At 47.3% G+C, this 19,114-nt stretch overlaps 1 protein-coding gene across 16 annotated transcripts in view; it reads left to right on the forward strand.

The window, feature by feature from the left end:
- Nucleotides 1-18,542, forward strand: part of IL1RAP (interleukin 1 receptor accessory protein) — a 45,756-nt gene extending 27,214 nt beyond the window's left edge. For 13 of the 16 annotated variants that reach the window (XM_068691630.1, XM_068691635.1, XM_068691623.1 and 10 more), the window contains 7 exons: nucleotides 1,374-1,539; nucleotides 2,490-2,561; nucleotides 3,681-3,810; nucleotides 4,449-4,597; nucleotides 6,936-7,085; nucleotides 7,761-7,904; nucleotides 17,161-18,542. In XM_068691630.1, the coding sequence (XP_068547731.1) occupies nucleotides 1,374-1,539; nucleotides 2,490-2,561; nucleotides 3,681-3,810; nucleotides 4,449-4,597; nucleotides 6,936-7,085; nucleotides 7,761-7,904; nucleotides 17,161-17,870 (1,521 nt within the window). In that variant the 3' untranslated portion in view covers nucleotides 17,871-18,542. Of the gene's footprint in view, nucleotides 1-1,373; nucleotides 1,540-2,489; nucleotides 2,562-3,680; nucleotides 3,811-4,448; nucleotides 4,598-5,804; nucleotides 6,133-6,935; nucleotides 7,086-7,760; nucleotides 7,905-9,143; nucleotides 10,344-11,061; nucleotides 14,398-17,160 lie in introns of those variants that run through there. The other 3 variants (XM_068691639.1, XM_068691640.1, XM_068691641.1) reach the window with 3 other exon arrangements.
- Nucleotides 18,543-19,114: the final 572 nt, after the last annotated feature.

The following is a 19,114-nucleotide window of genomic DNA, read 5'->3' on the forward strand; positions in this document are numbered from 1 at the left end:
TTTCCATTTTTAGTTAAACAAAAAAACAATCTCTTAAGCAATGAAAACAATTTCCAAATCCCATAAGATCAGGGAATGAAGCTGTACAACAAGGCTCTGCAAGAACCATGGATGCTCTGTTTGCCATAACTTGGCAAACTTCTTTTCTGAAGATGGAGACATTCCTACCCCACTCTGCTCTGATAATTAGGTTGTTTCCAGTTATCCTCAGGCACTTGCCTACATGACTACTGCCTAATTTTATTAAATTTTGACCTCCAGTGTTTTTTTCTAGATGGATGCCTTTAGTCAAGAGAGAATAAGAAATTCTCAGGGGATGCATGGCCAGAGGGGTGTGGGACTGAATTTTCTGGCAGCTTTGTAGAGCATTTTCAGATTTCAAGGTAGAAGTGCTGTATGAGCAAATTTAATGTAAAAAAAAAAAAAGTTGGCAACAAATATATCTGCAGTTGAAAAGAAAAAAATAAGTTAAAGAATACCAAACTCTAAAACCCTTCAGGAGGGAACTTAGGTTTGTAGCCAAGAGGAGCAGTTTCACTCTTGTAGTTGAAATGCTTTACTTGTACTGTTCATTGAAATTCACATCTCAACAATCAATTAGCAGAATGAAACAAAAAGCCCCATGGAAGTCATTTTTTAGGTAGCAAGTCATCCTATGCCTAATAAAAACCATTAAGAATGGTATATGACCCCTGTCTTAAGCTGCCCCATCAGGATATATCTGATTTGGAAATGTACCATTCAGAAATAATCTCTTATAAAACTCAAAGATATGCACATTTTCTGACAATCAAGATGTCATCTGCATAACCCCTTCCTGAAAAGGGATCTCTAGCTTGGTATTTGGCCAAGGTTTTCCTGCCTTACCTAACAGAAAGAGAAGAGTTACTAAGGTTTATGTACTATATATTCTCATTTGCCAGTTGCCAGTGCAGGGGCCTCATCCTCAGCTGATATCAGTCAGGGTAGCATGATTAGTCCCAAAAGAGTTAGAGATGCTGACATCAACTGGGGACATGTCCTTTAGTGTGAGTATCAATTTGTGAGTACATCATCATTTTCTTGTCTCTTCCTGCTTTCTCTCTTCATTCTGCTGAGGTGTTCACCTTGATTGCGAATGCACTTCTAGATCAGAGCTAGATTTGTCTTTGAAATCCTCTATATTTTGAGGTGGGATAAAACCATCAGGGTCATCACCTCGTTTTCAAGGTGAATGTACTAGTTTGTGTTCCAGGGTTCATGGCATTTAGGTCTGACCTATCATATACCCGAGTATTATATCAATAGTCCCAAAACTAATATTCTTAGTGGGGTATAAACCAGTATCTCTTTTGAGTCCTAAAGCACAAATGTTGTTTTCTGCTTGACTCTAGACCTGCAAGTTAGTGGATGGCTTCAACAACCGATACCCCCAAGGGCCCAAGCTTGTCATTAGCATTGTCCGCAGTGCATATGAAGGGAATTACACTTGCATTGTGACGTTCAAGGACCACGGAAGAACGTATAATCTCACCAGAACTGTAATGATGAAGGTGGTGGGTAAGAATGACTTTTAGAAGCGTAAGCTGCAGGTGGATAACACCAGAAGCGGTGAAAATGGCTAAAAAAAAGTCTGTCACGGAATCTGTTTGTGTTCAGTCTGTATTACCCAACTGACCTGTCACTGGTTTTTGCTCGCTGGGTTCAGCCTTCTGTGATTGTCCAGGGCATGTCATGCTGGAGGTCCTACCTACCATCATGTCCTGTGCCCTGAAAAACAGAGGGACCGAGGGTGACCAGGCTTAGGAAGGTGAGGTACAGCCCATGAGATGGTCAGGGGTACCCTCTACTGGTGTGTGAGTGCATTGCCCTGGCGCTCTTGCTCATTTCTGTCTCCGGCTCACTCTGTTCATCATTATTTGATGTCCCAAAATAGCCAACTTGTCCCAGTCTTCTTGAAACCTCAAAGCTTTGTGCACTGAGGTTGAGTGCCAGTTGGTCAGATGGGATTCCAGCTACCCAGCCTGGTGCTTGGACGAGTCTGTGCCGGGGTCAAGGGCTCAGCCTACCTGCAAGTGAATTGTAGATGGAGCTTAACAACCTAGTGAACAGTAGAGCATGTGCTGAGTTCCATGACAACTGCTGCTTTAAGAGCAGAATTGAATGCTTAGGATAAGAAATTATGTTTATTTTTTAGGAGCAGAAATAAAAAGAATTTCTGTGATAGGTCGTAATTTATGTGAGATGCTGAGTATTCAGAGGAGCGTGGGCTCTTCTGATATGAGAATCCCAAACCATGTATCTAGACTTCCCTAAACTTTGAAGGAACCTCAAAATCTGGGTCTGTTTGGGAACTAGGATTAGATCTTTTTGTGCAAAACTCTGCAGCAGGATGGTGTTAACATAAAATTTGTGATGTGCACCAGAGCAGGAGGGCTTCACAAGCAAGGCTGCAAGGACCACGCTTCTCACAAAGCTCCTGATGGAGGCTTATCTGTTCTCTCCCACAGGATCTCCGAACAAGGCCTTGCCACCACAATTCACGTCCCCAAATGAGAAAGTCATCTACGAACTGGAAGCAGGTAAATTGCAACGAATGCCTGCAGGGATGGGAAGGCATGGCCAGCTGGGCACAGAGGCTCTCCTCTTCAGCTGCTTTCCCAGTGCTTCCCCTCGCCAAGCACTCAAGCTGCCACAAGCCGTCTGGCAGATGGTGTGGGGTGCCAGTTCTCCATGACTGAATAGAAGAGCACAGCTTTAAAGTTTTTGTGCACACAGATTTTATTTTATTTTTTAAAATAATCAGGCATGGATATTGAGGACTCCAGCAAACTGGTGCAGCTGCAGAAGCAGATGAAATGGAGGACCCTCAGCTGCATAGAGGAATTCCTGTAGGACTTTGTATCAGCCCTGTCCCTGGCTGTGGTTTGCTTCCACCCTCCTTTATTCAGCACATAGTGGTTTCAGCCTTCTGGCCACTTCTTTGCTCATCTCATCTCCCTTTTGGCTGGTTACTTCCTAATTAATGACAGCTCTCTGTTAGCTGGCCTTACAGCATTGTGTAATGGGGTATTACACCACTTCCCCCACCCCATCTGTTTAGACTGACAGCTCTTTGGAGCAATTCCCTACTCTGAATGGATCATGTCCCGTTACACTGCTGTAATAAATGTCATGCCGATGGTGATGATTAGCAGTAGAGTCTTCACTTTAAAGCACTGCTTCTTGGCTGAGAAGATCAGACTTCTCCCGCTGACTCTCTGAGACAGTCATGTATGGGCTGATCGCAACTATATTCAGGCTTCCAAGCCTGATCTTGGGGGGAAGTGAAGTGCCTGAACAAGTGTTTCAACACCAAAATGCTTCTCTTCAAGGTCGCAGTCCCCTGTGCAGCGGGGATGATTAGGACTGCCAAGCTTTCTAAGAAGTGGTTAGCATGGAGTACCTCCCATTGGGGGATCACTTGATGCAGTCAAGAAGTTTCTGAGGTATTTAGGAAAGCAGGATAATTTTTCCTGTTTGTCTGTCACAAGTCAATGTGTCCAGGGTTTTCAACAGTTAGATGTCTGAAGGGGTGTGCTGCCCTCAATGCCTCCTGAAGGGGAGGCAGAGCTCAAGTTGATAGGGTCACCGGGAAGCTCAGCAGTCACTGTGGTGCTGTTCCTGCTTTGCTCTACTTCACTGTGGTCTTTTCTTCCCAGGAGATGACCTTGTTCTGTCCTGTGAGGTCTTCTTTACCTTTCTGAAGGACTCCCGGACTGAGGTGTGGTGGACCATAGATGGGAAAAACACAGATGACATCATGGACCCTAAGATTAAAGTCACACAAAGGTAACGCTCAGTAACGTCAGCCTAGGCTTGTGTCTAACCCCCTTCTGTGTCCCACAGAGGAGTGTAGGTGCAGGTGTGTGACACTACCATACCCCTGCTAGAGCTGCCCTTGTTTACTGGTTCGCATCATCACTTATTCAGGTCCTGGTAGCAGTACAAATAGCTGATGGTACTGTCAGATTTCTAAAACAGGGGCAGACGCAATTCTGTTTAGAGGAATGCTCTGTAATACCACAAACGATAATGTTTCAAGAGACAGAGGCTGAAAACAAATATATAGTATTATGCATAGTATTGATCGGGGGGAATAGAGAGAAATGCAATTATGTGAAAAACCCAAATGAGCTTCAGAAACCTATTTGTTGGGTGCTGAGTTAGATATGGAAGGCAATCACTGCCTGATCAGCTTGCAAACCTATGCAGAAAAAAAAAGCAAAGGGAAAAGCTGTTATTGGGCTTAAAAAAAAAAAAAAAGAAGGATAAAGGGATAGCTGCAGCTGCATTAAAAACTGAGGTCTTTTTCAATTTATAAATATCAGTTTAGGTACCTTCCAGATAAGTTGTATCAGGAAAGGAGTATTTGTCAGTAAGAACTCACTGCAGTTTCATGTGTGTAATACTCTAATTCTTTCTTGCAGTGAAATTATTGGACGCTTTGAAGACAAAACTATCATAAGGACTCTAACAGTTGCAAAAGCTACGCCAGAAGACTTGAAACGAAATTACACTTGCTATGCCAGAAATGCCAAAGGGGAGACCTATAGCCAGGCCATAGTGCGCATGAAAGGTAAAGTACTTGCAGAGCATAGTTGTGAAATGAGGTGTGCTCAGGCTGGGCTGTTAATCCAGCCTTGAACCTTGCCTTGCAAAACAGCAGGGGAACAAATAACTTGTTCAGGCCTTTTTCCCCAACACACTACTCTTTATGTATAAATGTATTGTTACTGCTTATGCTGTACTTCTTCTCAGAGACCGGGAGCAAAGTCTACGTGTCACACATTCCCATGCCATGGTCAAGTGTATGGGGAGAAAAGGGAGGGGTAGAGCTGTTCTCGTCCCATCTGTGTACCTCGGTTGATGTAGACCCAAAGGGACAGGCTGTTTGAAATGATTTCAGATTATTGTGTGAGGGTTTTGTGTGATGCAACAGCTGCCTGTTGGCATCCTGCAGAAGGCAAGCTGCACTCTGTGATATTGCACGGGGAGTAAGGTGTTCTGAGCGCAATGCTCTGAGGTTTTATTTCTTACCGTGATGGTGCTCCAGTCTAGATACAACCATTTCTGCGGGACTGGTATGGACTGATCTAGCTCTGCTCCAGCTTTGTTCAGAGGGGCATTTTTTCTTACATCTCTTCAAAGGCTTTTTTCCTATTCCACAGCCCCATCTCTGAGTAATAAGAACCGTGCCTTCACCACAGGTATATGAAATTTCCTGAGTAAGGCGGATATTTCTGCCTCCTTATCAATCTCATCTAGAGATTCAGCACCTGTTTGCTGTAGGTCAGACCTCCACTTTCCCATATGAGGTGCTACTCTGCCTTGTGTAGATCATGCTAAATACAATCTTCCTTGCACTTTTCCCTGTTAGCATGGAAAGGCTCATAGACATGTTTTCTTGGGGTTCTTTCTCTTCCTTCTTGATCCTCATCCTCTTTACTTTTTAGTCCTCTTTGAGATGGACCTTTTCTGAATCATTAGGAAGGAACAACAATCCCAAAACAGAATTGAAAGACTGAAGCAGTCTGCTATTGCATTCACCCTACATCCCTAATTCTTCTGGGGTGATGATATTGGTACACGTAGCAAAAGTGATTCTAGAGCCTTCAAATTCTTTCTCTATACAGCAGTGCCTAAATGCTGTTTCTAGTGGACTGATCTGCACTGTCTTCTCTCTTCCTCCTCCATATGCTTCTGCTGTTCCTGCAGCAGTTGAGTGGGTTTGTTCTGAGCAGACCTTGTTACTCACCACACCTCCTTTCTTCTTCATTCCACAGCAAATTGCAAGGACCAGCTGTGACCACTGTTGGCAGAACAGTCTTAAGCTAAGCTCACTGCAGACCATCCACCCCACTGTACATAGGAATGCTGCCAAGCAGGCTACAACCTAACCCCTTACCACTTGCCTTCCAGTTTCTAGCAAGTTGCTATATATTTTGGCTCCAGCTATTTCATTACATTAGGCTATATATGTTTCCTGACTTTTCTGGATGCTTTCCCTTTCATCCTCATGCACTTTTGCTCATCACCTAATGAAACTTGTTAAATTCCTTGTGTTTTCTCTTTGGTAATTAAGTTTCAAATAAAACTTAATGAATCTTGGAATTTGGTGATGTTTGTACTCACTGCTGTTCTTCCGTCATCCAGTTTGTCAGTGTGCATGTGAGCTGCCACCTGAATCACCATGTAAACCTGAGTTGCCCAGGGATACAGTTTTATTTTATGCCCTTAATACAAAGCAGCAGCAGTGGAATGACAGATGCTGTATGAGTTGGGGGTGGGTGGGGAGGGCTGTGATTTTTTGTGGCTTGATGCCCACAGGTTGTCGTGTTTGTTTGCAAACGTTTAATCTTTTTCAGTATGAACTCTGATTCTCCTTTCCTGATTGGAAACAATCATTTGTGGCTAGTTATATCCTTGCTATCAGTCAGGGACAAGATCCAAGAACTGTGTACGTGTGATGGGGGGGGGGGGGAAGTGATGTCCATTGCCTTTATTTTGCTGCAGATGAGCTTTAGCTGGCTCTCCTAGAAGTAAGTGCAGTTCTGTTACCCTAAGAAGTTGCATATCCTCATGCTCAGAGGATCATGCTCATGAGCTGTCTTTGGACTTTACAAGTGACATCCATGTGCAGACCATTCTACCATCCAGCTGCTCCCAGGGTTGTGCTCAGAGGCAGAAGCCCAGCCTGTGCTTTGACTTGCCCTGCTAGCCCAACCAGACCCGGTATCCCAGACTGGGGACACCTGGGTGGCCAGCCACCACGTGTCCTGCCAGAAAAGCCTTGGCTTAGCCATATTCCTCTGAAGGGCCAGTGTTTTGGCTACATGTGATACAAGCTTGTTCCTACTTAGCTGAGGGCCCATCCTGTTTGGTAAATCAGACCTGCTTTTTTGTTTTGAACCCAGTTATAGCACCGAAGTACACCGTGGAGCTGGCCTGTGGACTGGGAGCAACCATCCTGCTCGTTGTTGTGCTGATCGTTGTCTATCATGTATACTGGCTGGAAATGGTTCTCTTCTATCGGGCTCATTTTGGAACAGATGAAACCGTTCTAGGTAAGAAGTTAAAGGCTTACAAAATAAGTAATTACCTGGTTTCTCTGGTGACCCTTATGTAGGATTTCATGAATCGGGAGCAAATCACTTTAAAATGTAGGAAGGCATCCAAAAGGATGAGATAATTAAACACCTGAAGTACAGGGTTTGGAAATCACTCATCTGCCCTCAGGTTTTCCACAGCTTCCCTGTGCTACCAGGAATCCATCTTAAGAGACTGTGAGCTGGGATTCCTTCCCCTGTAGGATGAGTAGGGCATTTGAGGACCCACTGCTTGTTGTGTGAACATGCCAGAGGGGTTGCTGTGGCTCTGAGTATAGGCAGGGTGTAAGCCTGTGTGGTGGGATTGCTCATATATGTAGACAGCAATGGGAGGAAGCAGTGGCAGAGCTGAAAGAAGACAAAAGGATGCTGGACAGAATGGGGTAGTCAGATTGCTGCAGTCTGATGCCTACAGCAACCCAATGGTGTCTGGATGCTTGCATGCTCGGGGCGAGCAGTCAAAGGCAGCACTGCTGCCTCATAGCTATGGAAATTGACGTGTACCTGCAGTACCTCGGCTCAAAGTGAGCCTTTGTGTTTGCTTTTCCTCTGAAGCAAGTCAAAGGCTCAGCATGCACAGTATCATAAGTGTCTCTTCTGCTGTTTGTGTTTCTCTGCACTCCCAACGCTCAGATGGGAAGGAGTATGATGTGTATGTGTCCTATGCACGCAACGCGGAGGAGGAGGAATTTGTGCTGCTGACGCTGCGGGGAGTCCTGGAGAACGAGTTTGGGTACAAGCTGTGTATCTTCGACAGAGACAGCCTCCCTGGGGGAAGTGAGTATTTCACAGGGGGCTGTGCTCCATGCACATCCTCTCTTTATTGGTCTTTGAGGTACTGAAAATTGATAGTTTGGAAAGACCAATTCCTAACTTCTGTATTTCTTCCTTATCTCCAAGAACAATCTCTTGCTGGTATCTTCTAACATTTTTGCTTCACATTACAATGTCAGATGCTCCAAGCCACCAGAAAGGTTTCTATGGGCAAGTGGTGTTTGATTGTTTCAGTTGCTCTCTCCAGTCCAGAAGTGATGTGCAGGAGTTATCGATCTATCAACGTGAAGGAACTGGTCCACTGACCTTCACAGAAAACTTCTGAGTTGCCTTAAGAAAGGGGGAACAAAGTCAAGGCTAGAAAGAAAAGAGAGAGGGGAATGTGATACTGGGCCAGACTGGTAGCTCACGTAGGGTGTTGGTGAGCGCCTGTAAAAACCAGGAGTGTCCGCTGCAGGGAGGCGTGGGGAGCACTGTTCCAGCATCAGTGAGAAGATAATGTGCCCTCCCAGGAGGCCTCCCACTCACCCTTGTTAATTAGAAAGTCTGTGTCTAACATAGCGTAAAATTAGTTGCTATGGTTAAGAATACTCTGCATGTAGTGACACTCATCTCTTCATTAAGATGGAGTGGGTTTTTTTGTTGTCTCAAGCTAAATCATGCACCAAGTTTTTATGCACAGTGTCTGCTAAAGGGATGCAGGAATCGCCAGGAATGGAAGTTTGTGAAGCTCTCCAGATATGCGTACAGTCACAAACTGTCAGAGCTGGGGGTTGGATGTATGATCCCTGATGTCTACTAAGATTTCAAAGGCTGAGCTATTGCCAGCGCAGAACCTTTGAATTCATGGGCTTTGGGCTTGGACCCCAGTGGTCAGAACCTGTGCAGACGGAGTCTGTTAGAGCCTCTTCTGAAAAGGGCAGGGTGGATTGGCAGAGTCCTAGCCCAGCTGTGAGACAGGGAGCAGAAGCAGTCTGAGGTCCTTTCTTCTTTTTCTCCCAAATCACTGCCAGGTCACAGCACCTCTAAGTCTGAGGGCAGCTAAGTGCAGGTGCCTCAGGGGGAAGGGAGGCAGCTGTAATCCTGAGGCTGCTCCCTCTGGAGAGCACCTGGATGAGGTGTCAGGTCACCCCCTAGGCTCTCAATGCTTGTTCCAGGCTCAGAGCAAGTTTGCAAGCTCTCACACCTGAGGCTGGTTAATCTGGCACTGACAGAGCTTATTCTACCTCTCTGCTATTTAAGGTTGCTGTATGCCAGAAGTGTATTCACCAGCTGCACAAGGAAACTCAGTTTAGTTTGCATGTCTTCTGGGGCTGTTGCAAATGTTGCCTGTTAGCTGTGCTGTCTGTAGCCCTGCTGCGCTCAGCACTGCCCACCAAACTGCTCCTTGCTGCTGGCTGCTCCCAGCAGAGCCCTGGGGAGCAGCAGTTTTGGCATGACAAAGCCCCAGAGCCAGGCTGCTGAAGAGGGGATTGCAAGAAGGACACTTTTTAACTTGTTCTGTAAATGATCAATAGCTGAGTAAATACTGGATGTAACTTGACATGAAAGGCTTGCCAGATCATTAGGAAGGCAGAATGGACAGATGCTAGTCTGGTGCTTCCTCCCTTGTGCACAGACATGGGACTGTGAAAGGGAGACACATGCTGTACCAGGCAGCCTGACTTCCTCTGGGTTTTGCAGGACCACTGCTGATGCTGAGCAGACAGACTTATTCCCACCAGTTGTTCCTCAAGACATCCATGTCCTTTCTATTTCAGTCTGCCACTTCTTTCCATCCTTTCCCTCTGGACAGTCTCGTTTTCCTCCCAGCACAGCTCTCCTGGGCTCCCTTGCCTTCACCACCACCCAGTGGGTAATGCTGGCCTCAATCCAGCGAGCTCCACGAACCAGCCCTCCCCAGCTCGGCTGCGGTGGCTCGTCCTTGCTCTGTTTGCAGCACTGCTGGGGCTTCCCTGTTGCTTCTGAGCTGGGATTTGACTAATCTTCTTGGAGAAGCACGGCAGGCCAGGAAATAGCTTTTGGCAGCTGGTGTCATGCCTCTGGAGTGTACATCTGTGTCATAGGTAGAGTTATGTTGTCCTTGATGGAGAAACAGTGGGAGATGGATTATCCTCTGAGTTTGCTGACAGGAATTAATCAAATGTGCTTGACAGCTAAATGAAGTTGCCTGTCAGCGTAGTTTTATTCTCTGTTGTATTTTCTGACCAGTCAAGAGCATTCCCTTGTCAATGAAGTGAGGAAGATCCTGCAGCAGAGTGAGCACCAGAATTCACACTTGCAAAGGATTTTCACATTAATTACAGAAAGGTGGCTAAGGACAATTTACCTGCAGGTTTTAGAAAAAACAAAAGAGGATAGAAAGTTACCATGACATGCTCTGAGGCTGTCATTTTTTGGACTCTTCATTAAAACTTCATTAAAAGTCCTCTGAATGTTTTACTTGTCACTCTTAGAAACGCTCAAATCTGGTTTCATTAATGACAGCAGCAGGAACAGCTGGATGAGTAACACTAGTTGGGATGACAATGTTTCCAAAATAAGTTAACCCTCGAGGGTGCTCAGGGTGAGTGTAGATACTTATTGTATGTATTTGGTGTGGGAAACCAAGGTGAGAGGAGTAAAGGGTTTACCCAATTACCCTGAGTCATTCTGGACATCTTCCTGATGAGTGTAGGCATGCTGGCTTCCTGGTGCCTGTTCAGGCTGTCTTGTACTTGAGGTCCCATGTTGTCCATTTGGTGATTTTCCTGCTTTGCTCCAGAGAGCCACTTTTCCCACTGTCCCTAGAACAAAGCTAAATCTCCTCCAGAGCAGCTTTCATGCCACATGGCATCCTTGTAGCATCAGGTGCTGCCAGGCCAGCACCTTCCAGATGTAACTACATCAGACACTTCTTCTACAGAACATAGAGAAGAAGAAACACATCTGCAGGCAGCCTGGGGCTGGGACCAGATGTCCCTCTGGGCAGGGGGTGCCAGCCATGGGGTAGGATACCCTACCTGAAATTCCTTGTAGGACGGGGAAACACCAACGTAATCTCTGGAGAGAGCCTCTGAGGGATTTTATTGTCCTCTTCAGGAGAGATCTGCTAGCGTGACTCCAGGTCAGCAGTGTGTTCTCAGCTGTCACTAACCACCTTGATGTTTCTTTCTCCCAGTTGTCACAGACGAAACCCTGAGCTTCATCCAGAAAAGCCAACGCCTGCTTGTTGTCCTGAGCCCCAACTACGTCTCACAGGGGACACAGGCCCTGCTGGAGCTCAAGGCTGGTCTAGAGAATATGGCCTCCAAGGGCAACATCAAAGTCATTCTAGTGCAGTACAAAGCCATCAAGAAGAGCACAGTGAAGGAGCTGAAGCAGGCCAAGGCAGCCTTGACTATCATTAAATGGAAAGGCGAGAAATCCAAGTTCCCCAAGGTCAGGTTCTGGAAGCAGCTGCAGGTGGAAATGCCAGCAAAAAAAATTGCTACACATTCAAGCTTTCATGGGAAAGACCCTTCATATGTTTGACACCATCAAAAAAAGCAAACAAAAAACAACACAAAACAAGAAAAAGTCAAGCTGGGGAGTGGGAAGGAGTTCAGGTTTTGCCATGAAAGGCCTCTGGGCATTTCAGAAGATGGTTATGCTTCTCTGCAGCTTTTCTACTGCCCTGGCAGTAGAAAGACCAGAGTACATACCCTATCTCTCTGCAAATGCACACCTCTGTAATCAGCTGCACAATCCCTGGTCTCAGTCTGAATTTGGGCTCTTGGGGTGGGATCCAGCTAGCACCTTTTGTTAGCATGGCATTTGTACAGGCGAGTACTCTTCCACCCTGTCCCTCTTGGGCATTCCTGAGCTTCCAGGACAGGGCTCCTTTCCTCTCATCAGTGGCTCTGCTCCTTCCCGGTTGTTGGTCCCCATAGCAGAGCATGGGGTGCAACTTAACTGGTGTCTCCAAAATAGAGCCTTTCATGTGCGTCCCAGCCCTCTAGTCCTAGTTGTGGCAGGACCACAGATTTCTGCTTCAGTGGGGAAAGCATAAACTCTTAAGGCTCTAAACTCTTAAGGCTCCTCATGTTTTTTCCCTGCATTTTTATAGGAGCAGATGCATTCAGGTAGTCTGGCAATGTGAAATTGCTTATACAAAAGCATTTTTTATTAGAAAAAAAAAGCTCTGCTAGGTGCTTTTTGTATTGTAGCATTTCTACTAACAAGTGGTCAATCTCTAGGACACTGCAGTCTTCCAAGTATCCTAAATCCTTTAGGGCTGTAATGCTCATAATCCAGGGAAAATCTCTCATTAGCACAGGCCACAGAGCATGTCTGAGAGATGCTTCTTTGTAGCGTAAACTCAGGGACTTCACAAGCACTGCAAGGAACCCCGATATACTACTGAACCTGCCCGCTGTCTCTGAGCTGCTGGTTGGGGGAAAGCATCGTGCAGGGTGCTGCTGAGGACTCTGGGATGACACTGGATACATGCCCAACTCCTCAGGGAGCCCTGCAAACTTATTTGAGCTTACTGAAAGCTCTGTCCAGCTGGCTAAGACTCAGTGTGCCCTGCCCAGGTGTGAGCAGCATCGCTGTTCACCATTTGGGGCTGAGATTTAAACTAGCCTTGGTTTTACAGAACCTCCACCTGTCTTGTTTCCAAACCGGAGTTGCAGAACAGAGCATGTATCTCAGCTTCTGCAATCTTTGCACAAAATGGAAATGCAGAAACCACTGAGTACCAGTCCTTGCTTCAATAGAAGGCAGCAGGCATTGGAAAAGACATGGTGGGTTAACCCCCAGCCACCAGGCCTTTCAAAGCAAGGATGGGGGTGTCCCCTCCCTTGTAGGACAGACCAAAGCACAGCGGGACCCTGGCATTGACTGGTACTGTTGTTCACAACATATTCACGTAATACTACAAGCTCCGGGGGTGCCTGCACTCCTGTAGCTCCCTATGCGAGGTCCTTCCCACTTAATTGTGGAATTCAGCACTACGCACGCTACGTGCATGCTTATCTTTTGTAGGTAATGGTTACTCCTGAGTCACCTCTGACTCATGCTTTCACTCTGTTGGTGTCCAGCAGGTGAAGCGTAGCCATTGTGAATGGCATTAAAAAGCACTATGATGTGGAGTCTATGCACTATTCGCTCAGCCAGGCAGTGAGCTTTGAGGGCATCCTGGTGAGCAGCCCAGCCTCAATGGTGTGGGTCTGAATCCTGGCTTCAGCAAAGTGTCCTGCTCGTAGCATCTCCTGGTTAATAATAAGAATGCTGGGGCAGCTGGCAGCCCCAGCCACCCATGTCATTGGGGAAGGTACTGTACAAACGTGGAACACGTAGCAATTTCTTCTTTCTCACCTCCTTCTCCATTCCTTACCCACTCTTCTCCTCCACCCCCAAATAAGCTTTGCTTTAAGCAAGTGAAAAATTGCAGTCAGCCTCACTACAGATTGTGGAGCTCCTCGTCTGCTCCGAGTGCATCAAAGCTTTGCTGTCAGTGAGCCTTTTCCTGTGGCTGTCTATGGAGGGGCAGAGCTGCTTCCCACGCTCCAGAAAGCTTTGTTTGGATGAGGTACCACCCAAGGCCATGCTAAGCTTTGCGAAGCCATTCCAACAGCATTATTTTGCCCAGCTTCCCCTTTGCGTCAGTGATTTCAGCATCCTTGTAATCAGCTGCCAGATCTGCAGGCAGAGGGAAGGCCCTGAGGCCAAAGCAGGACTGCGTTAGATTCCAATTTGTTTGTTAAAAAGTTAACTCAAAAATACATGTAAATTCAATTAACATCCCAGACCTCACCACATCACACCACGCTTTTGGCTGAGGTACCAAGAGATCTGCTGATGTTTCAGTAGGTCTGATTATTTTAGGAAATAAAATTCACTTCATCTATTATGCTGACTTTGTTCAGTTTTCCAAATAAACAATGGACTGGGTCTTTCCCTGGCAATCATAGCAGCAGCATTTGGTGCCACTGCAACCCCAGAAGAGGATTACTGAGAGGCGTCAGCAGAGCACCCACCAAGCAGAAGGTGCAGTGGTGTGAAGGGGGCCTGAGGAGCGCTGTTTCTGGCGCTGCTCCCCCAGGATCATCACCGTGGGCTTCACTGGGAGCTGCCAGGCCAGGGACAGACCCCAGTCCCCGCTGTCATGCTGATCTGAACCACCCCTCAGGTACACCCAACCATTCCATCCAGTGCCACCTGTGGCTTCCATGTGAGGCTTCTGTCACAGCCTCTGTCCAGTTTCAGTTGATTCATTTGCGTCTCTGTGCTGTGACCTAACATTTATCAATATGCAGCTCATACAAAGTTCCTCATTGTTATTTCATGAGGCAACAGCATCGCATGAATTGGAAAGAATATTTATCTCCCCATGCCATTTGATGTCTTACAGCTGTTCCAGAGTTTTCCCTTCTCTTCCCTGTATGTTTTTGCCTTTGTGTTATTTAGTCTGTGAAGTGTCAGTATTATTTTATTTTGCTTTTCAATAAAACATTTTCACTTTTGCATTTCAGTCCTTGTGCATTTCTCATGAGTATCATTTCCCTCCCCCTCCCCATCATGTCTGCAAATGGTTGTGAAAGAAGGATGACTGTGTGTAGTCCCAGCATCAACACCATTTGGGGATGCTGCCTTAGCGGGGGGATTTTCCTGGCTGTTTCATGATGCACCTGTACAAATCCTTAGGCATTATCACTGCTACAAAGGCAGAAATATGGAGATGTACAGCATTCAAATATCACCCAGCAGTCAACATGCACACACACCAAGCCTCTGAACCAAAGAACAATCACAAGATAGGAAAATGGGAAGGAAACGTCATCCCTTTGCTTGAGGTACTGAGCCATGAGCCAGAGTTTTGAAAATCTGCCCTGAATACTGAAATCAAACTTAAGCTTCTTTGCCCATCACCTTCCAGGTATTTAGCTGGAAAATGTAGTGAGCTTTTTTATTGTTGTTGTTGTCCAAGCCACTTTTTTAGCTTTTTCCCTTGACTGTATGCTACCAGGTAAATTCAGAAAGAGCCCCAAATGTTAAGACCACCAGCAAAACAAATACTTGTGATCATCTAGGGATTTGGGGTCAATGAGGTGTGGTGTCTGTGACCCAAGCAGAGAAATTTTTTAGTGTGAGCAGATTGCCAGGAGTATTGGTTTTCCAGCTCTGTTGTTACCTGGAGCCCTGCAGCGTTGTTCCTGCCTGTCCAATGCTGTGCTGATGGTGGCACTGGCAGGAACCGCCCTGCCTGCATGCTGTGAAACAGCCACCCGGTGGTTTTTGTGTTCTGGGATTACACTGTAATCTGAACATCCCAAACTGCCCTGGTCCGCCACGTCTAAAGGCATCCCATTCTCAGGAATAAAATGTATCTTTGGGGATTTGAATATCAATGCTGCCAGAAAACGTTGAGTCTGAAAAGGCTGCAAATTTTAAATTGATAAAAAAGAAACCTTCACTGTCAGCTCAATCAAAACATTTCATTTCAGCAGTTTCAGAGTCATTCACATTAATTGAACCTGTCCTTTATGAGCGGGAGGGTAGAAGAGGTGACCTCCCAGGGGCTGCTCCTGCCTATATCCCTCTGTGATTCTGGTTTCAAAAAGATAGACCTTTCAAGCCAGCAAAGGAGCTTTTTCTTTCAGAAGATGCTGAAGCTTGGCTGATTTCAAAATAGATCTCAATCAGCTACAGAAAGGTTTGAGTGAAGCCTGGACTCAGTAAATTGGGAGATTGCTGCCAATTCTTTGTGCCTTTGAAATAGGGTGTTTAGAGTGCTTCACGTCTTTCAGTTACAGTTCTGACAGAATTGACTTTATCATCTACTTCTGATTTCGATGAATCAGTGTTTTCCTGTACTTGTGCTTGTGGAGGGGGGAAATCCCCCAAACCTTTTACACAAGAAAATAATAATTCAAATTGTTTTATTCAAATTCCAGTGTTATATTAAAGAACCAAACAGTGCCCTACTTTCTCCAGAAGGATATTAATTGTTCAATCATTTTTCATATCCCAAGTCTTTGGTCCCTACATAATCTAGGGACATTGTGCTTTACAGCTAGTCACATCTTTGAAAAAGTATTTCTTTGCAGAGTGTTAAAATAAGATGCATTCAGGTGCAATGCAGTGCACCTTCAGCTGTGAGGTAAGGAAACAGACGGCCAAGGACTCCAAGAATAAAGGCATTGCCACCACATGGAAGGAGAGGTATTTTTATGTGTATAAATCTCAGCTCACAGAAGGGAGCTGGGTGCTGCTGAGATTCCTCTGCCTGCCTTTGCCTAGCCCCTCTGCGGCTTTAGCAGCAGTAGCAGTGCCAGCTCTCCTCCCTGCCGCGGCTCTTACCAAGGCGCTCTCACCCTGCCCTGCTTGAGCACTGCCTTGTCCTCAGGTGCCCCCATCTCAGGCCCCCACCTGCAGTAAGTGGGTGGCCTTTCCACCTGTTATCTTTTAAAGTTTCACAGTTCTGTTAATCAGCCGGAGTTAATTTGCTAAGTGCCACAGCCCTATTAATTCCCATCCTTTCTGCTGCTCACCCATGAGCTATGACACCTTCAATATGCTTACTGCATTCCAGGCCATAGATAGAAGCCCAAGGACATCCTTCGGGTTTGCCGCTTTTCAATGTTCATAATGAAAGAGATGCTGCCCTTGCCTGGCACCCTTCCAGCCAAGCATCTTGCTGAGCTTTCCAAACTGCAACCAGCCCCAAGAAATGCTTTGGAGGACAGTATTTTCACCTCCCCATCCCACTTGGGGAACTAATGCAGATGTTTAAAGCTGGCATTTTCCTCTTTCTAAATTTGGAAGCTTCTGTTTCTGGGTGAGCAGCACGAGAGGGAGGTGGATCTCCGGCTCAACAGCATGAGCTGTGGCACAGTGGGGTAATCGCTTCTCTTTGATGCAAAGGGTTGTGGGCAGGTGGTCCCCAACCAGGACCTGTCTATTAGCAAGCTCCTGCCCTTCCCTGGCAGGGGTGGTGCCGTGTGGTGCTGAAGTCAGAGTATGGTCCTGGCTTATCCTGCTGTCCTGGCCTGTCATTTACCACTTCAGCCTTCTCAAAAGCTAACTGCAGAGCAAAAATGCTGATACTGCTCCTGCAGTCCCGGCTGGCAGGAGTGTGGGCAAATGGAAATTCACTGGGCTTGTGCCAGGCTCCCTTCAGTGGGAAGGGAGGGGGTGTGTCTGTGCAGGTTTGCCATCAAACAGCTTCCTTTGGCTTTTCTCTCCCTGCTCCCCCACCCCTGTGCACCCCAATTCCTCACCCTTGTGCTCTTAGATACCACGGAAGCGGTGTTCGACTTCATTCAGAGGAGCCGCAGGATGATCGTGGTCCTGAGCCCCGATTACCTGACGGAGAAGAGCATCAGCCTCCTGGAGTTCAAGCTCGGCATCATGTGCCAGAACGCCATCGCCACCAAGCTCATCGTGGTGGAGTACAGGCCGCTGCAGTGCACCCACCCCAGCATCCTCCAGCTGAAGGAGTCCGTCTCCTTCGTCACCTGGAAGGGGGAGAAGTCCAAGCGCTCGGGCTCCCATTTCTGGAAGGCCCTGCGGCTCGCCCTGCCCCTACGCAGCCTGAGCGCTGGCTCCGGCTGGAACGAGAGCTGCTCCTCGCAGTCCGACATCAGCCCAGACCCCGTCCAGAGGAGAAGGAGCCGGTTGAAAGGCCGGCCTGAGCCGCCGGGCATCGCGGCCACAAGCATTGTGCCCCGGGGGACGGCCGCGGCCTCCACGCCAAAGGCCAAGCACCGAGCCAAGCACTTCTTGGCCTGCCGGTGCTGCGGGACCTACTGCGATGGTGGCAGCAGACTGAAGCGCAAGCACCGGGCGGTGGCGGAGCCCTGGTGGGAGACCCAGCTCTGCAAGCCCGGGGCCCAGGGGGGGCCGGGCAGCAGTCGCCCTGAACCCCCACCCTCACAGGCTCCTGCTCTTGCCCTCTGCCAGTACAGCGATCTGTCGAACAACAATGACTTCTACGTCCTCTAGCCTCAGGGCAGCGCTTGGTGACACAGCAGGTGGTGGGCCCATGGCAGAAATTCACTGTATCAGACGTTTGTGCAGTTCTGCAGGCTGACTTGGTGTCTTTCTGCACCGCCTCACTCACCGCCAGGCACAGGGGACTGCAGCAGCATCCTGGGCATCTCACTGCTGCCGATCTGAGCCAGGGACCTGTGGCGACGCACAGAGCAGTGGCTGGGGGCTGCCTGTGTTGCTGGATCCTGCTTAATTCACACAGAAAACTTGAGCTGAACACTTCTGCGCATCTCCCTGGTGTCTCTTTTCCCCAGCTGCGGTCTTGTTGGCTGCAGGGCTGCTGCTGGGAGGGCAGGGCCCACCGGTGGGGTGGGAGGGATGCAAGGGTACAGGGATGGACACAGAAGCAGTGTGCCTGGTGGGGATGTCTGGGAAAAGTGGAGGCTTGCAAAATAAGAATAAAACTTTGCAAATGAGTTCATCGGGAGCCCCAGCTGCACAGGAGTGCACCATGCAGCATGGTGCTTTATCCACTGTGGTTTAAAAGAACTTGGTCAAAACCTTAAAGTTCCTTCTCTCTAAATAAAACAGAGTTCTTTAACCTGCTGTTGTTAAGTGTACAGTCTCGGGAACAGGTAAATGCTGGAGTTTTGCTCACCACACAGCACCTGGGAGGCGATTTGCCCACTCTGGTTGAGGTCTCCCTGATCCCAGCACCTAGAGTCTGCTCCTGGGCTTGGTCCCCTCCTGGCTTCCCCAGTGATGAATTTGTTCTGTCAGCTGCATGGCCAGTTTCTGGTGGCTGCCTCTCAGGTTTGTATTTTTTTTTTTTTCCTACCTTAGAAATATGAGCTGAGCCCTCGGGGTCCAGTGTCTGTGGCAGACCCATATTTGATGTCCTCAGCCACAGCCCTTGTAAGATTGCTGGAGCAATCCACTTAAAGCCACGTTTCACCCATGTTGACAGTGCTGAAGTCCAGGTATAATTCACACATCACTTTCCTTCCTTCAGCCGCGCCTCTTCCCCAGCAGTGCCTCGACTTTTTCTGCCCTTTCTCTCTGAGATCAAGTAAAGCTGATGGCTCTCCCATTACAAGTTTCTGTGAGCTGAATCCTAACAGCTCTGCTGCAGCAGGCTGAGAAAATGGAAACCAAAAACCTGGCGCTGAGTCAATTTACATAAAATAAGGGCAAAAAAAAAAAACCAAACAAAAAACAAACCCTACCAGCTCAGAAATTCAGAATCCAGCACACTC

Source organism: Anas acuta, chromosome 9, assembly GCF_963932015.1.
Source record: "Anas acuta chromosome 9, bAnaAcu1.1, whole genome shotgun sequence".
Taxonomy (NCBI): Eukaryota; Metazoa; Chordata; class Aves; order Anseriformes; family Anatidae; genus Anas; species Anas acuta.